Source organism: Lepidothrix coronata, unplaced genomic scaffold (genome assembly GCF_001604755.1).
Source record: "Lepidothrix coronata isolate B3197 unplaced genomic scaffold, Lepidothrix_coronata-1.0 Scaffold275, whole genome shotgun sequence".
In the NCBI taxonomy this organism is placed as follows: Eukaryota; Metazoa; Chordata; class Aves; order Passeriformes; family Pipridae; genus Lepidothrix; species Lepidothrix coronata.
The window spans coordinates 757220-772829 of record NW_016690455.1 but is presented as its reverse complement, the minus strand read 5'-3'; the positions used below and the strand labels follow the sequence as shown (position 1 = coordinate 772829).

Sequence of the window (15610 nt, the reverse complement as noted above, 5' to 3'; positions counted from 1 at the left end):
CTTCATTATTGTACCACAGTGGAGCTTTACTTTTGAACTCCCATAGTGTATTACACCAGTAAGTCTTGCAAGTCTCTGCAATTCCAGTCTTCTTGTGTGCTGTAAATTTATAGGAAACCATGAATTCCTACTGCTGTGGCAAAACTGCCTTCCCTAAAGGAGGCTTGATGTAATCCATTATCCAGCTCAGGTTTAAAACAAAACAAAGGAACCAGGTAATTACTCACCTGTTGTTCCTGTGGATAAGATGTGTGTGGGAGCTCTGCAGAGGTGGGGCAGCAACAGAAATGCCCAGCTGCAGAGTTGGAAGAGAAGCCACACAAATGCAATTTGGGATAAAAGGCAGTTCATGGAGTTCCCATTTAAGCACAGAGCAATCATAAATCCAAATCACACAAGAAAAAAGTTTATTGAAAAATAAATTCTCCCTAGTTTTTTTCTACAACAGTGAAAACAAAGCATTTTTCTATGCCATTAAAGTACAGACATTTACTGTTCTAAAAAAAAAAAAAAGAAAAAAAAATCCCATCCTATTGAACCCCAGTGACTTGGCAGTATCTGAACCACTGCGTTCTGTTCTGTTTGAATCCAGCTGCTTGAACGTAATATAGTGGAACACAACCACTGAAATAAAACAAAGGATCAACCTGTTAGGGGAGAATTCAAACCAAACACCCCACAGTACGAGCCTGACCCTGAAGTTCTCGTGTACATTTAAAAACCCTAACTGACTCCAGATTATTGTCTGCAAAAAGCAGTATTTTACTTTCAATGATTTCAGTAGGGATTTTTGTTAATTTACAGTGCTACAAGGCTTATTCAGATACTGACCCCCTTCACCAGTGGAAAGGGAGACTCCTGCAGGAAATGATGCAGATCAGAACCCAAAGAGCTGCCCAAAATTGCCCTCTGGAGGATCTTCCCTCAGCAGTCAGCCCAGCAAGCTCAGGGGGATCAACTTCCCCAAGCCCAAATTAGCTTTGTAAAGATTCCCTTATATTTTTCTTCTGGCTCTCTTAGAATTTTCAGGGTACCTTTCCTCATAAAACTTACTCATTTTTCCTTTGGTAAAAACTGCCATTTCCTCCTCCTCTGCTGCATTCCTTGCAAAAAACCCAAATAAACCCATGACTCCTTAAAAATGGTTTTCACTGTCACTGTACTGCAACAGATCCGTTAATGAACATAACAAATTAGTTCTGGGTATAACCCTATTAAAATTAACTTCCCTCAGACAGCAATTTAACTTATCAGGTACCTATTTGATACTTCAGACTACTCTGCAGCTGCTGGAATCAGAGCCAGGCTGCGTTGCATGCACTTTGCCGAGTGCCTGCATGGCTCCACGAAAACGCCAGGGCGTTATTTACATGCTCTCCTTAAAGCCAAGGACTTTGGGGGGCTCCTGCAGGACGCAGGCACTGACCCAGGGCTGGTATTTGCAGTGACAGCTCAGCTCAGCTCAGCTCAGCCCAGCTCAGCTCAGCCCGACACGTTCTCCTGCGCAAGAAGCAGCCGCGCGTTTTGGTGGCTGTGAAATGTGGGGACAGCAGGTCCTCAGTGCTCCAGTCCTGCGAGCCCTTAAGTGAGGTGACAAATTCTGGTCCCATGCACAGCCCACCTAAGTAAATGGCACCTGCACTGATCTTGCCAGCAGAGAGAAGGGTTTCCCTTAGTTGAATACAACTAACGCTTTTTAATGCGTTTTTAATTCTGTGTGTTGATGGTGGAGTTATTACTGATTCTATCAAAACTTTGAGGAGGATCTGGTTTTATTTCCCATTTAATAAACAGGTGGCTTAATGCTGTTGAGAGAGGTCTGCTGAAATAAGACATACCACTGTATGTTCATAATTAATGGATATGAAAAGGATTACACCTACAAAAATGGGTGAGTCCCAATGTGCAAGGCACATCAGCAATGGTTGCACTTTGTTGCTTTTCCCTGGAAGAAAGAACACAAATGATGCTGCACATCTGAGGCACTCTGGGGTTCAGCCTCTGGTATTTTCAACACATTCCTACAGTAAACATTTTACACCTGATACATGGAGTTGCTGTTTACACATTCAATTTAAATATAATATTTGGAAATTACAAACTAATTTAAAAAAAAAACCTATAGAGCTGCTTTAAATCTTACCTTCATATTTTTAAGTCACTGCCCATAAAACAGTATGTTTTGATGTTACCTTTACAGCAATATTATTAAAGCAAATCTCAATGAAATTTTATCTGTCCCTGGGCTTTTCAGCCTGAATGAAAACATACATCTGTCAGTGCATTATTCTCCTGGACTTTACAGTGATCCCTAAAATGATGGGACCAAAGGAGAACTACAAATGGAAAGAGATCACAAGTCAGAAGCTGAAGGCATAGCAGCTGTAGGGCAAACACCACAAAGAAACAGCCATGCCAAATGTTAGCACCCTTGGAAAAAAGACTGAAACTGGAAACTGATAACTCCTGATCTCTTTAAAAATAAACAAACAACAAACAGGCCATTCCTCTGCAGCCTGACTGCAGCCTGAACAGTGATTTAACCAAATTTTCAACTGACGCTTTACTGATAGACTAAATTGATACTTTAATACTCAGTAACATCAACTTAGCCAGAGCTGATATGCTGTGACAGTGAGCAAAACTGGCTGCTGATATGTGTGTAAACCTGCAAGTTAAAGACCAAACCCTGCAAGTGTTTGGTCTTTATCATGTAAGATACAGTGCTGTATCTTTATTAAAAAGAGAGGGCTGCTTTTTTAATTTTAAGAAATGTTAATGGAGGAGTTGTGCTATCACTGAAGCAGTGGGAGTCACAAAGTTAATTAGACTTGGATGAGATTGTATCCAGCCTGATTCATCCCATTTAATTTAATTTACTAGCAAAATCTGGTCCTGAAATGCACTGTGAGCAAAAGACATACCTGAGAAAACAATTTGGATTTTGTTTACGTGAAAAGTGCTACAAACTCATAAATCACCTTTGCAATTTAGATGGGCCACTTGTTCCTGAGAGGGGAGGGCATGTCTTCATATCAAGGACAAACTGGAGATATGACTAGGATTTTAGAGGACAGGAGAACAACATGACTAAGTGAGAAGACATCAGCTCACAACCTGATTGGGGCTGATGATATCAAGAGGAAACCTTCAACAAGTCTGAACCTTGGCAATCAGCAAGTTGGAAAAGCTGGCACAAGTAGCTGGGAGCAGAGTGGAGCTGGGAATACACAGAGTCCTGGCTCTGGCTACAACTCTATTCCAACTGAAACCTGATCAGCAGCTACTTTGCAAACTACTGTTGCAGAAAAGTAGTAGCATTAAAAAGAAAAGACATCTGCAATAAGCTGAATAGCCAGAGTTTCCTCCCCACTGAGAGCTGTAAATTCAGGTACGATAAAAAGACTGTACTCTCTGGTAGCATCAGCAATCACCCCCTGCACATCCATGCTGAGCCATCTTTATCTGAAAAACCAACACCTCACAGACTTCAATGTGGATTTTCAATTTTCCTGCTCATCAAATCAGCTGTGGCTGTTTCTGGAGGTTTTCTGTTAGCATTGTCTCCTTGGGGAATGTTAATGGCTTTCCTTTGCTCCCTGGTCATTGAACAGACATCCCGTCCCAGCAGGAGCTCTCATGCCAAATCACAGATACTCAGTAAATTGCATTCTGCTTGCAGAAGCAATGTTTTACAAGAATTATTATAGTATCTTTTATCTTATTAACCCTTAACACTTCTAGAACAGATTTCTCCACTATGTAAAAATACTCAAAATTCACACCTCTAACTTGTAGATTCATTAGCACTATTTACCTGGAATTAGTGTTCCATTATACTTGTTCAGACAGTGTCCATATTCCAAACACACATCCAAACCCCAAAGAAAGTAAAAAAAAGGCACATAAACATTAAATATTTGTAGAAACATAATCTGATATAAACAAGCAAACACACTGCTGCAACTATAACTTACAAAAAGAAACATAGAAACTAAGCAAAAAATGCAAAAAGCAACTCTATACATGTGCAAATCAACTTGCATATATGAAATAAATGAGGTTTTTATTGGCATTTTTAAACAGTGTGTATTTACCAACTTTACCTTTCAAAGGCAAGCCTTTTATGTTAATTTTAATAAATATGTAAATGCTTCTCTCAAGTTTTCTAATCCTGTAGGAACAAGATTTTTGAAAAAAAACTAGGTCACATACAAAAATACAAAATTTTAAAACAAAGAATGTCTTGATATGAGAGATATGTTTAAAAGCTTGTAAAATGGTTTTGTATTCAACTTTTGACATTTTTTTCCCCATCAATCACAGATCAATATATTCAAATGCAGTCATGCAAAAACCTGGCTTCTGAGCAAAGGAAGCTGCAAGCTTTACTCTCAGACTGACAACAGCAGCACAGTCCCATCTCTAACTTCCCTGGTTAAGTGCAAGAATTGGACTACACCTTTATTCTTTAATTAGGAAAGAAAATACTTATGGAACCTGGACAGAAGGCTGCCCGCTATCCTGAAATGTGGATATATATTATAGGTTTTTGTAAATTACTCAGACTTTTAAATAGTCCCACATGGATTTGCCTGAGTGCTTATCTGCAGAAGGATTCACTTATCTACCACTGCATGAAGGAACACGCTGTGCGATGGGAGTGCTGAACGGAGTTAAGTGAGCAATGCTTGCAAAGTTTATGCACTTACAGTTCTCACATGATAGTCTCCTTTTACAGAAATTTAGACTGAAGCTGTAGGTCCTGATTCTTTTTTCTTTGAGATTAATGAATCTTCTCTATAGGTTTCAGTGGAAATCAGATCAGAGACAAGTGACTCTGAAGCCAATTCGGATGTTGTGTCCCTGGCTGAAATGCAAGCGGCATTGGTGCTGCTGTTTCATTTTTGCCAGAATGCAGTAATTCAGTTCAGCAGACTAGAAACAGTGCTACAGCATGGAAAAACAGAGCTTAGAATAAACTCTCCCTTCTGTGGTAAAGGCAAACTTAGCATTGAGCAAAGCACTAGACCAGAAAATCTTATAACAAATACCAAACCCCTCCCATCTTTAAAGGTTTAGAGGCAAAATCAAATGCAGTGTGTCATGGGGGCCATACAGCAAGGGGGAAACAAGCAAATATGTATTTACAGCAAAGAATTACACTACAGCAAAACCCACATGTTTTGCATTCTTCAGGTGCACACGCACAAATCTTTGTTTCCGACATAGTTCTGTTATATCTCAGTCCAAACTAAATTCCTGCCTGAAGAACCTCAGGCTGAACTGGCAAAGACAAGTCCTACTATTGCCTTTACTTTTGGCACCAGCTGGAAGTACATACACTTGGATACTCAGGCTTTTCTAGTTGCACAGATATGCACAGGTAGGCAGGGGATATTTCATATAAATACAGAATTCATTGTTGCGCCTGCTCAGACCCATTTCCAATCATCCTCCCCCAGCTTTGCCAGGGTAGTAAAACTATTGCAAACTTTTGCAATATACCTTTGTGCTGACTGAAGCAAATGCTGAGCTATGGCAGCAGGAAGGATTTTCATACTGGTTTGCATTTGTTTTCTTTTCATAAAAAAACTTTGCCTCCCATTAAAGAACCCAGCTGTTCTGTTTCTGAAAAATTACTCTAAAATACAGCAGATTTTCCCACCATCAAACCCAGATCCTGGTGGCCCTGCTGTTCAACAGCTCCCACAGACCCTTTTCGGATACTCAACAATCCCCCAGGATTAGGCTCCTGTGTAGTCCAGAGAGATGTTACGGAGTGTTACAGGGTAACACTGTCAGGAGTGCTGAGGCAGGAAAACAGAGGCTTGAAAAGGCTCATTCATTGCTTTCAAATTGAAACTTTAAATGTATATTGGTCTGGAGAATTTATCCAAGGTGAAATAGCATCTGCCTTGCTTGGTCTTTGGTAGGTCACTAGACCCATCAATATTCCCACACAGATAATGAATGCCACTTACAAAAACAATCTGAACCAACCAGATATATCCAAGAAAGGAAAATGTAAAGTATCTATGCTTTTCATGATTACCTGGTGACGCTGGTTAATCTTTATGAAAAAAATGTTCGTCTTGATTTGAGGGTTTTTTCCAGCATAGTGAGAGCATGTCCCAGTTGCAAACCTGCAGACACTGCAGATTTGTTTCTCACTAATCTTAGCACATAATTTCCTGACTACAAATGGTGCTGTCAAGCACGTCACCTTCTGCTGAAAATAACAAAAATTACCTCTATAAAAAGAAGGCAGTTAAGAACAGATAACTTGCTGCTCTAAAAAACTGAAGTTTGATTTGAATTCCAAACTCAAATTGTTTTTTTTCCCTAAATTTGTAATTGGTGTGCTTGCTAAAAAAACAAAAAAGAAAAAATGAAACAAACAAGCCCCTAAAACTAGAAAATCAATCAAGGAACCCATGAGACTGATCAATGCTTTTCTTTGTAGTACTTTGTTTCCTCTTACTTATTCTTCAGAAAAAATTTCTCTTTAAAAACCGAGCTAGTTATGAAGACATTTTACATTTCTACCATACAATAATTATAGTTAGCTTAGTTTTACCTTTCTATGTCATTCAGCAACACTTTAACTACTGGAAGCCGTAGCAAAATGAGGTTCTAACGATAATATTGCTCCAATATGCTGAATACTTTTTGCTTCACACAGTATTTCTAGTAGACAGACTACAACAGAAGCATGGGCAAATTCCGAGGATTACTCTCTAAATGGGACCAGTAAACTGTGATGAGTCCATTCCAAAAATGGCAGTATGTTTTTGTAGCTTTTCCACACTGAAGAATGCCACAGCCCTTGCAGTTATCCAGTCACCAAGATGTGTCACATGCTGTCAACTGCCTGTTTGCTCATTTGTGACACTCTGTTTAGACTGCTCTGATACAGCAGCTGTGATGCAGACAATACTTTGTTGTATACAAAGATTCAATAAAAAAAAAAAACAGAAGGAAAAAAAAAACAGAAGGAAAAAAAAACAGAACTGGGCCCAAATAACCCAATAATAGGGTACAGATCTCTCTTGTGATTCCAAGTTTTTGTGAAGTAAACCACTTTGTAGCCATTCAAGCTAAAGCTGTACCCAAACCAGTGCACCTAGAATAAAATGTTAGTCCTTCCTCCCTGGCACCTCCCTCCCTCAAGCACACTTTTTTCAATTTTCCACTGGAATGAAGTTTAAATACTTCAGCTAATCATGATGAGGGATGTCCTAACTCATTAAAAAATAGAAAACACTTCACCCAAACAACAAAACCAGAAATTTGATGGGTCTGGAAATTTTCTACAAACTATTCTGCGCCGTCATCTTCAAATCACTGTCGAACATGAAACTTGTTTCTCTTTGCAAACAGGTGAAGGAGTCTGAAGAGTTACACTGCAAACGTCCTTACAGGAAAAACAGATCAGTGAGCTGTCTATTATGAATCCCTCCTCTCTTAGAAGACAATTCTGCCCAGCAATGATAGCTCTGCCTGCAGCGAAAAAACCTGGACAAAAGTGCAGGAAGTAATAAGTAGCTCCTCTCCAAACTACTTACATTTTGTCCCCAACTCAAAGCAGCCCTGCTGCTGCTATAGGCAGTCTTTGCAAAGAGCAACCTGCCCCTTGATATAGTCTCTGCAGGGGCAGATCCTTCTGTGGGTGGGGTGGGATCCAGCACAGCTGAACAGTAGCAGGTCACCTTGGAAAACACAGTGCTTCCTTCTTGCATCAAAAGAGGGGACCAGAATATCATTTGCAGACTCCATGGTGAGACATTCGATGTTATGCCTGAAAAGCAAAGCACATGATCTAAATCACACTGGAGTTTATAGGAGTTTGGTACAGTTTTCATCCTTCCTTGCTAAAAATAAAAGAAAATGCTTTTAATTATATCCTAGATCAAGTACATTTACAGCTGCAGCTTTCCAGAACGTGATTTTCTTTTCTCCTGTGCAGATTCTCTCTGCAGAGGGCAGCACTGCCTTTTCAGCTTCACTGAACTTCATCAAAGAAGTTAAAAAGGAAAAAAATGCTTTTGACTACTCCCCAAAACCTAATATTTAAATACACCATGGATTTTTAGTAAGACAAACCCAGAGAATCTAAAATCAGGAGATAATTCTCTCTAATTTCAGCAGGGCTTTCTCCCAGGAAAGCCACAGAGCGCCATGCAGCCCTGAGCAGCTCCAGGTGGGTGAGCTGGACTGTGAGGATGAGGGATGAGGGATGCTGCTGGACTACAGTGGGAGCTGGGCAGAACAGGGCCTGTCACTCCCAGGAACCTGCCAGAAACAGCAAGCTGGAAAATGAAATGAAATGCCATTTTCTGACCACAAAGCTTAAGCAGGAGGGTAGCAACTCCAGCAGAGCCTTGTTTTTCACTTATTCTGGAAACATTGGTAGCTCTCAGCATTTAACAGATTTTTTTTTTTCCCACAGAACTATGATTTTGTCTAGACAGCTAGAAAAGAAGCCTGACCAGGTTTTTATATGAGCTGCTTCTGAACTCCACTGGAAATTATAACTTTTCAAACAAAATACAAATTGAATTTAGCAAAAAGTGGGGATAGAAAACCTGGAAAGCAGATTCCCTAGCAGCCATTTGTGGGAGCTTAGCTTTGAGAGCTTTGTTTTCATTCTGAAAGGAACACAGACATATTCCCAAAGAGATAGCACCTGAAAGCAACATTCATTTCTTTATTGCATAGCTGGTGAGCTTTATACATTAGCACCAATACCTTTAATGTACAAGGGTTTACAATTCTTTACCCTGGACAATAGTGACAAAAGGTTTGCAGGAAGAGTCATTGTTAATTGCCAATGAATACAGTGTTTCAATTGGGATGTTAAGTGTGACCAAAGAGGCAGATCAAAAAACAAAAGCAAGACTTTATAGAAGCTATTTTTAAAATAATGATGCACACACAGAGGAGACAGAGGGGGAAAGGCAGAGATGTGAATTTTTGCTTTGGTGCTGTACTCCTCCCTGCAAACACTCTCAGCACAGCAGTCACCACTGCCATGCACTGCCAAAAAGCACCGCCAGCACCCTCACAGCTGCTGCAGCCAAACAGTGCTTTTCTCCCCACCTTCCCTTCTCACACAACTCATGCACCAAATTTTATGTGTGGCAAAGACCAGTGCAATAAAAAGAGACCAAACAACATGGCTGTGCTTTTAAGTACTTACCTAAGCAGAGCTTTGTCCTTGTTAAGATGCTGGAAGAAGGAAGGCTCACAGATGAGCTGGTTTTCCTGACAAACCTGTTTACAGGATTTTCCGGGTTCAGCAATTTTTACTTGAAGGGCACTTAATGGGGGCCACATCACCTGCCCGTGACAGAAATCCTGCAGTGACAGAGGAGATTTTATTATGATGTGTTCGGTCCCTTGACAGCAGTTTTCCCCATAAGTAAAATAAGTGGTTATCACTCAAGCAATCATTTTGCAGCTCACTTTAGTTGTATTAAAATCAATAATTTAAGCACATTTAAAAAGAATATTTAATCTTTAGCAGGAGGAAATGACCACCTTTGATTTTTACTTGAAATGTAGTATCATTCTTCCCAAAGAAGCTTCTTTCCTACCCTTACCTTTTAAAATTTATCATAAGCAACTTTACCAGTCCCTTTCCTTCCACACACCCAACCCATTTTGGATTTATCTCAGGGATTCCTGTTTCACTAATTTACTGCAGGCAAAACTATTTTCATAACAGCACAAATATCAGGAGGACGTTCTTGTGGGAGAAGAATTCCAGAGGCCAGTTAGAAGAGAAATGTCTCAAGTTGCCCATGGGAAGAGACATGTGGGAATGATCTGGGGACTCAGTGCTATGGAGTGAGCTGAACTCATAAAAAACTGAAGATTTCTGTAAAGCAACCAGGAGTTTGTTTGTTCTTTATGGCTGAACTGCTGCTAATTCAAAGCGCTTTCCCAACACTGAGAAAAACCTGGCTATAAATAATATCTGCAGTCAGGTGTCACCACAGTGGGAAGAGGGAGGGAAGAAATGACACCTGAACACACCTGCTTGCAAAAACTATTCAAAGACAAGTTCTTATGGTCTTGACATTTAAAATGAGAAAAAGCAAAGAAAATTTTAATCACTGGTTTTATATAACATTCCACAGTACCCAGACTGTATTTTAACATTTGGCAACTCTCATCAAAAGGTGATAAAACAATTTGGGCCTGGTCCATAGAGGTTTGCTTTCTCTGGATAACGACTTGTGTGAACAGGTCCCTCACTGTGACCCAAAGCCTCAAGTGATCTAGCAGTTCTCAATATCAGTTTGCAGTTCTTTTATTCCATTTAGATTTCTTCTGTTGAAAGAGGAAGTTTTCATACTTCCAGGTCTAACCATAAATTTAGTATTATACAACCATGAAACAAAGAATATCCTGAGTTGGAAGGGACCCATGAATTTCAAGGTGAGACTGGCCTAGCCCTGCTGTCACAGGAGGTGTACTCCTTCCTCAGTCATTTCTTGCTCTTGGATGAATGGCCTCACTGCCTTTGCCAAGCTCTGGTGCTCAGCTGACCCTTTGCTGAGCCAAGTCAGTTTTCTAACCTAGTAGAGCCCTGCCAAAAACATTTTCTGCTGGGTTACCAAGTACTCTTCTTGACCACATCTTTCAAAGTCAGCCTGTGTGTTCCACCAGCCCAGTCTGCCCCATCCAACAGCTCCCAGATTTGCAGCAGGGAATCCCTGCTGCTTTGGCTGCAGTTGTCTGGCTGCTCCTTTGATGGCAGTGCCAAAATTTAAGCAGTCCCACCCTTTGGTTCCCACCCTGTGCTGCTGCTTTGCAGAGCAGACACAACTGTCTGTGCAACCACAAAGTAAAAAGGATGGATTTAGCAGATGGCCTGGATGCACCTCACAGCCACACTGGGCTGCTGGCAGGGGCAGTGGAGTAGCTTGGAGTGAAAGTTGGTTTAATTCAACTGATGTTGGCACTGCTAAATGTGAAACCACAGCTCACAATAGTTCTCTTACCTCACACCATAAAGACCTTTAGCCCAGCTGTTGGATCTGAAGGTTCAGGGCATTCACCAAACCTTTCTTGTGAACACTGTCCTCCCTCCTGGCCCTGAGCTAAGGCCCCAGAAGAAGAACTCCAAACACCTCCTTTAAATCCTACAGCTTCACTGTTCCACAGAGTGACTCGTGGGTGAGCGTATCTGGCCCCATCCTCTTCACACTCAAACATCCCCTGAAGACCACAGGGGGTCAATGTACCCCACAGCCTCTGAACCTGACCAGCTCTAGGCATCTTTATTCCTGTTTCCAGCTTGTGCTGCTTTCTCTGTTCTGCCTGCCTCCCACCACAAACTCCTCAAAATAAGGTCTCAGCTTTTATTTTTGCTTCATCTGACACATTAATCAGGTGCAGTGCTAAGCACATGCAGCTAATAATGATGCTTGAGCATCTTGGGGGCTCTGAAACGCCACTGACTTTTGACAATTAGTCAAAGCAATGGTCAAAATTGCAATGCTCTACTGATTTCTGAGAAGCACAAAGCAGGGCTTAGCCCTTGGAGGAGGGCCAGAGGGGAGAGACAGGTTTCCCCCACAGGTGCAATCTCTAGACTGACTCTTTTTCTCCCATTGCACTGAGCTCCGTTTCTTCTTGTATTGACAAAAACTCTCAATTATAGCTCACTTGGGTAGAAGAACCAAAAGCAGAAGAGATACTTTTACAGGTTATGTCATCAATACAGCGGCAAAAAAGTTTTAAGCGTTTATTGGTAGGAAACTGGAAATAGCTGTGCCATGTTAACTACACTTCTGACCTGGAACTGTGTTATTCTTTATGACTGCTTTTAGTACCACACGCTTACAGAAATACAGGTACAGAGAAGCGTGTCCAGTGCTTTTGAAAGGAAAACTGGCAATTAAATGACATATCAGAGATAAAAGTTTTTCCTATCTCTCTTCTGCACCAGCCAGAACAAAAGGCAGAGCTGGCTCCTGCAACAAATCTGGCTTGGGTAGAAGTCCAAGCAAACATACAGTCTCTAGAAACCAGGATCCCATGTAAATCTCTGCAGTTTATTACTCCAACTCAACGTCTTCAGCTGCTCTCAGCTCTCAGTATGCACAGGGAGCAAAAGTCCTTTAAGTAACTGGTTTCCAAACCATTTAAAGCTTTATCGATTGAAACTAAATGCTTGAAAAATCTGCCCAGAGGCTGTAGCCCAACTGCAATTCTACCAAAGAGTATCAGTATTTACCTGATCCTTCGTGATACAAAGCTTTTCTTTGTGTACACAGTTAAAGAAGTCACATACACACTGAAAAATTACTTTGCCTTTCTGCTTTCATGTAACACCAAGGTCTGCACAACTATTATTTCTACTTGGACAGCAACAACACTGAGAAGCTTTAAAATGGAGAGGGTCCTTCCTTTCCAACATAAACCGAGATTGTAATCCCACAATAAAAGCTCATACCTGTTTTTCAATAAATGCATTCATCCTCTGAAGCATTCCCTCACATGTAAATTCATAGGGCAAATAAGGGTCAATCTGTGGAAACAGAGTGTGTTAAGATTAGAGGGTTTTTTGTTTCAATCAACTTTGTGTGTTTCAAATACTCCATTACAGCTCAAGCAGCAACAATAAATACAAATAAACTCGTTAACAAATCACGATTTTACTAAACCATCAGCAGTTTAAGCTGAGTTTTGCTCCTTTTTAAAGGCTGTAAAAGTTGCTCCATGAGTAACTTTAAGGAAACCCAGGGTGTATTGCAAAGTGGTAGATGTAAAGCCTGCCTGAGATCCTATGGGATTCCAGAGCTCCTGTTTTAACTAAGTTTCAGTTCTGAAGCTGAAGTGACAAAAAAGAATGTGATACCTTTGAAAAATACTTCAAACTTTTTTTTTTTCCCCACCTTGAAGTGCCCTCATTACCATTCCACACCAAAAGTGCACAAGCACCTCTGTGGTAGTTATGTCAAGGCTACAAAATCAGTCAACAGAGTTGAGCAGCATTTGAAGAATTTGCAATGCTCTAAGGATCAACAACGAAACTTCCTCACTGAATGCACAGAAAATATAAACTGCTGTACAATTCACATATGAAATTCACATTTCTATACGAATTCACCCACGCTTATATTTTTTCAAGAAAAAACCTGACATATCCAGTACTAAAACATGATAATTTAGAAACCACAGATATGTAATAACCATTTTTTTCTCCAATATCCTACCAAAGTGCAGTCATCAGACTAACATTAGGAAGCACTCCACATGCAGTACACACTACACCCTCAAGCGTTGATGGCAAATTGAGGACACATTTCTCACCTTTTGATTCAAAATTAATTTCACAGCCTTCTCAACTTCAGAAAGATCATTGATGTCTACAGTCCAGACATGGGGCTTCCCAATGTAAACTTCAGCATAGGGATGCTGAGATGTCAACTGAAATAAAGAAATGATAATGATAAAAACTAATGTATCAAGATATTCTTACCTCTCACTCTTAATCACACTTTTTGGATGAAATGTAGTAGGATAATGCAAGCATTCAGCTAGAATCTAACAGTCAGCATCACACCTTCTGAGTTATCTTTCAGATTTTCTCTTATTTAGAGAGTGAATTTAGCTGGAAAACTGAAAATCAGATAGTGCAGATCAGAAGTAACATATGTGCAACCTCCAGTTTGAGACTTTGATCCTCACAATGACCCATGTCACAGAAGACTTGAAATTACACCATGACCCTGCTTCCCCACAGCTCATCCACAGAGCCACCCTCCTTTTTCACAGCCCATCTCTGCCACCAGTCCTGGTCAGACCTGCATGACTGGCTCCCAGAGATGTCACCCTCACCCTGTCTGTCTCTCCTTCAGATAATGTCCTCATCCTGTTTTTCCTTCAGATTTCAAACATTTCCAAAGTTCTGTGAGCAACAGTATATAGAGAATAATTTCTATCACACAGGATGAATTCACTGAGTATTACAAGAGTAATTTGACCTCAGGAAGAGTGTTCACTGAATTTGTTTTCCGACAAAGTAGTGAGGAAAATATCACTTAAGGTAACTAAGAAGAGCTGTATTAGAGTTGCTTTCAGAACTTGTGGGACAGCACTAAAAGTAATTTTTGTAACAGGCTGCCCAGGAGTGAAAAGGAACATGCAAATGAACACACTGAAAGGGAGCAAAAGCTACAGAAGAGGGGAGTGGTTCACACCAGCCTCAGAAGACAATTGTTTTTTAAATAAATACCAAAAAAACCCCACAGGATAGATTATTTATAGACATTGTTTATACAGCTGCCTCTTTATGCTATCTTTATTCAAACTGCAGAAAATCTGAAGCAGGAAACCGTGTCTGTTGGGCAGAACCTTCTCCTGCACTAGGCATACACTGTACTTGAGCTCTTCCTCAAGTGAATGCAGGAAACTATTGCATTCACTACTAAAATTATTAAAAAAACTAATTTTTTTTTTCTTAAATTTGCCTACTGCATTTTGCTTGTGGATGAGGCAAGCCAGTCTTATAGTTACACAGCAGAAATCTGTGCTGTGAGAGCAGTGCTCCAGGGGACTCTCCACGGGCTCCCACCTCATGGCTCAGGCAGCCGGACGGAGAAGAAGACTGACATATTCTAACCTTTTTTTTTTCAATAGTATTTCTACCGCAAGTAGAACTGTATGTACGTAAAAATTTGGGTTTCCAAGACTGAGTTCCCAGAGCGCTTATGTCTGCACTTCATAGGCAGAAGCTACATTCCTACTGCTTTCTGTAACAACAAAGAACTTTCTATTGCTCCTTTAAAAATATGAATATAACCCAGTGTTTTAAATTCCACAAAGCTTTAGGAATATTCTTTAGACTCTTTCTCTACCATCTCAGACAGACAGATGGCAACATTAAAGCCAGATCTGATCTGGAAGATGAACCACTAAACTTCTCAGACTAGTACTTGGTTTAAGTATTAAGAGTAACCAGCAACACACTTTTATTGTACGAGTTTTTCTATATCTATACTATTAAAAACACTAAGACTATTTATTTCCTAGTACTGAGATACTTTGGCTAGCTGAGGCTTATTGTTTTTTAGACATGTTCCCTCTGTATATAACTAAAATATATAAGAATTCCTATAAATAAATTCAGAATTAATTTCTAATTTCAGGTTTGGGTTTTTTTCCTTCATAAAGGGAACAAATGAAAGAAACCACATCCATCAAGTACACATTTCAAACAGATTAAGCATACAATGTTTTCTTTCTTTGGCAGGAGGTGGGCTGGAATGGAGAAGAAATATCGGTACAAATACTGGTATAAAACAAGATGCTTGAGGATGATTTTTCTTTTTTCTTTTTTTTTTTCCTGTCTCTCTCCTTCAGCAAAATCCTGTCCCAAGATAAAACAGCTGCTGATCTAAAAAAAAAATAAATTATAATTTCCAGGTTTTTTACAGTTTACAGTACCCCATCATGGGGGCAGAGGGGACACCTCCTCCCCAAAATTCTACCTAGAAAAATAGAGAAACAGTAAATTGCAAAAGTTACTTTACAAAAGCACTAAACACAGACTTTATCTTCATATTTGTGTATGGATAACCGCGTCACAGAA

General features: G+C 40.1%; 1 protein-coding gene across 1 annotated transcript in view; it reads right to left on the bottom strand.

Annotated features, from left to right (window-relative positions):
* Nucleotides 1-384: 384 nt before the first annotated feature.
* Nucleotides 385-15610, bottom strand: part of MGAT5 (mannosyl (alpha-1,6-)-glycoprotein beta-1,6-N-acetyl-glucosaminyltransferase) — a 121009-nt gene continuing 105783 nt past the window's right edge. The window contains exons 14-17 of the mRNA XM_017836322.1: nucleotides 13330-13446; nucleotides 12470-12544; nucleotides 9203-9360; nucleotides 385-7801 (exon numbers count right to left, since the gene is read on the bottom strand). Of these exons, the coding sequence (XP_017691811.1) occupies nucleotides 7603-7801; nucleotides 9203-9360; nucleotides 12470-12544; nucleotides 13330-13446 (549 nt within the window). The 3' untranslated portion in view covers nucleotides 385-7602. The remainder of the gene's footprint in view (nucleotides 7802-9202; nucleotides 9361-12469; nucleotides 12545-13329; nucleotides 13447-15610) is intronic.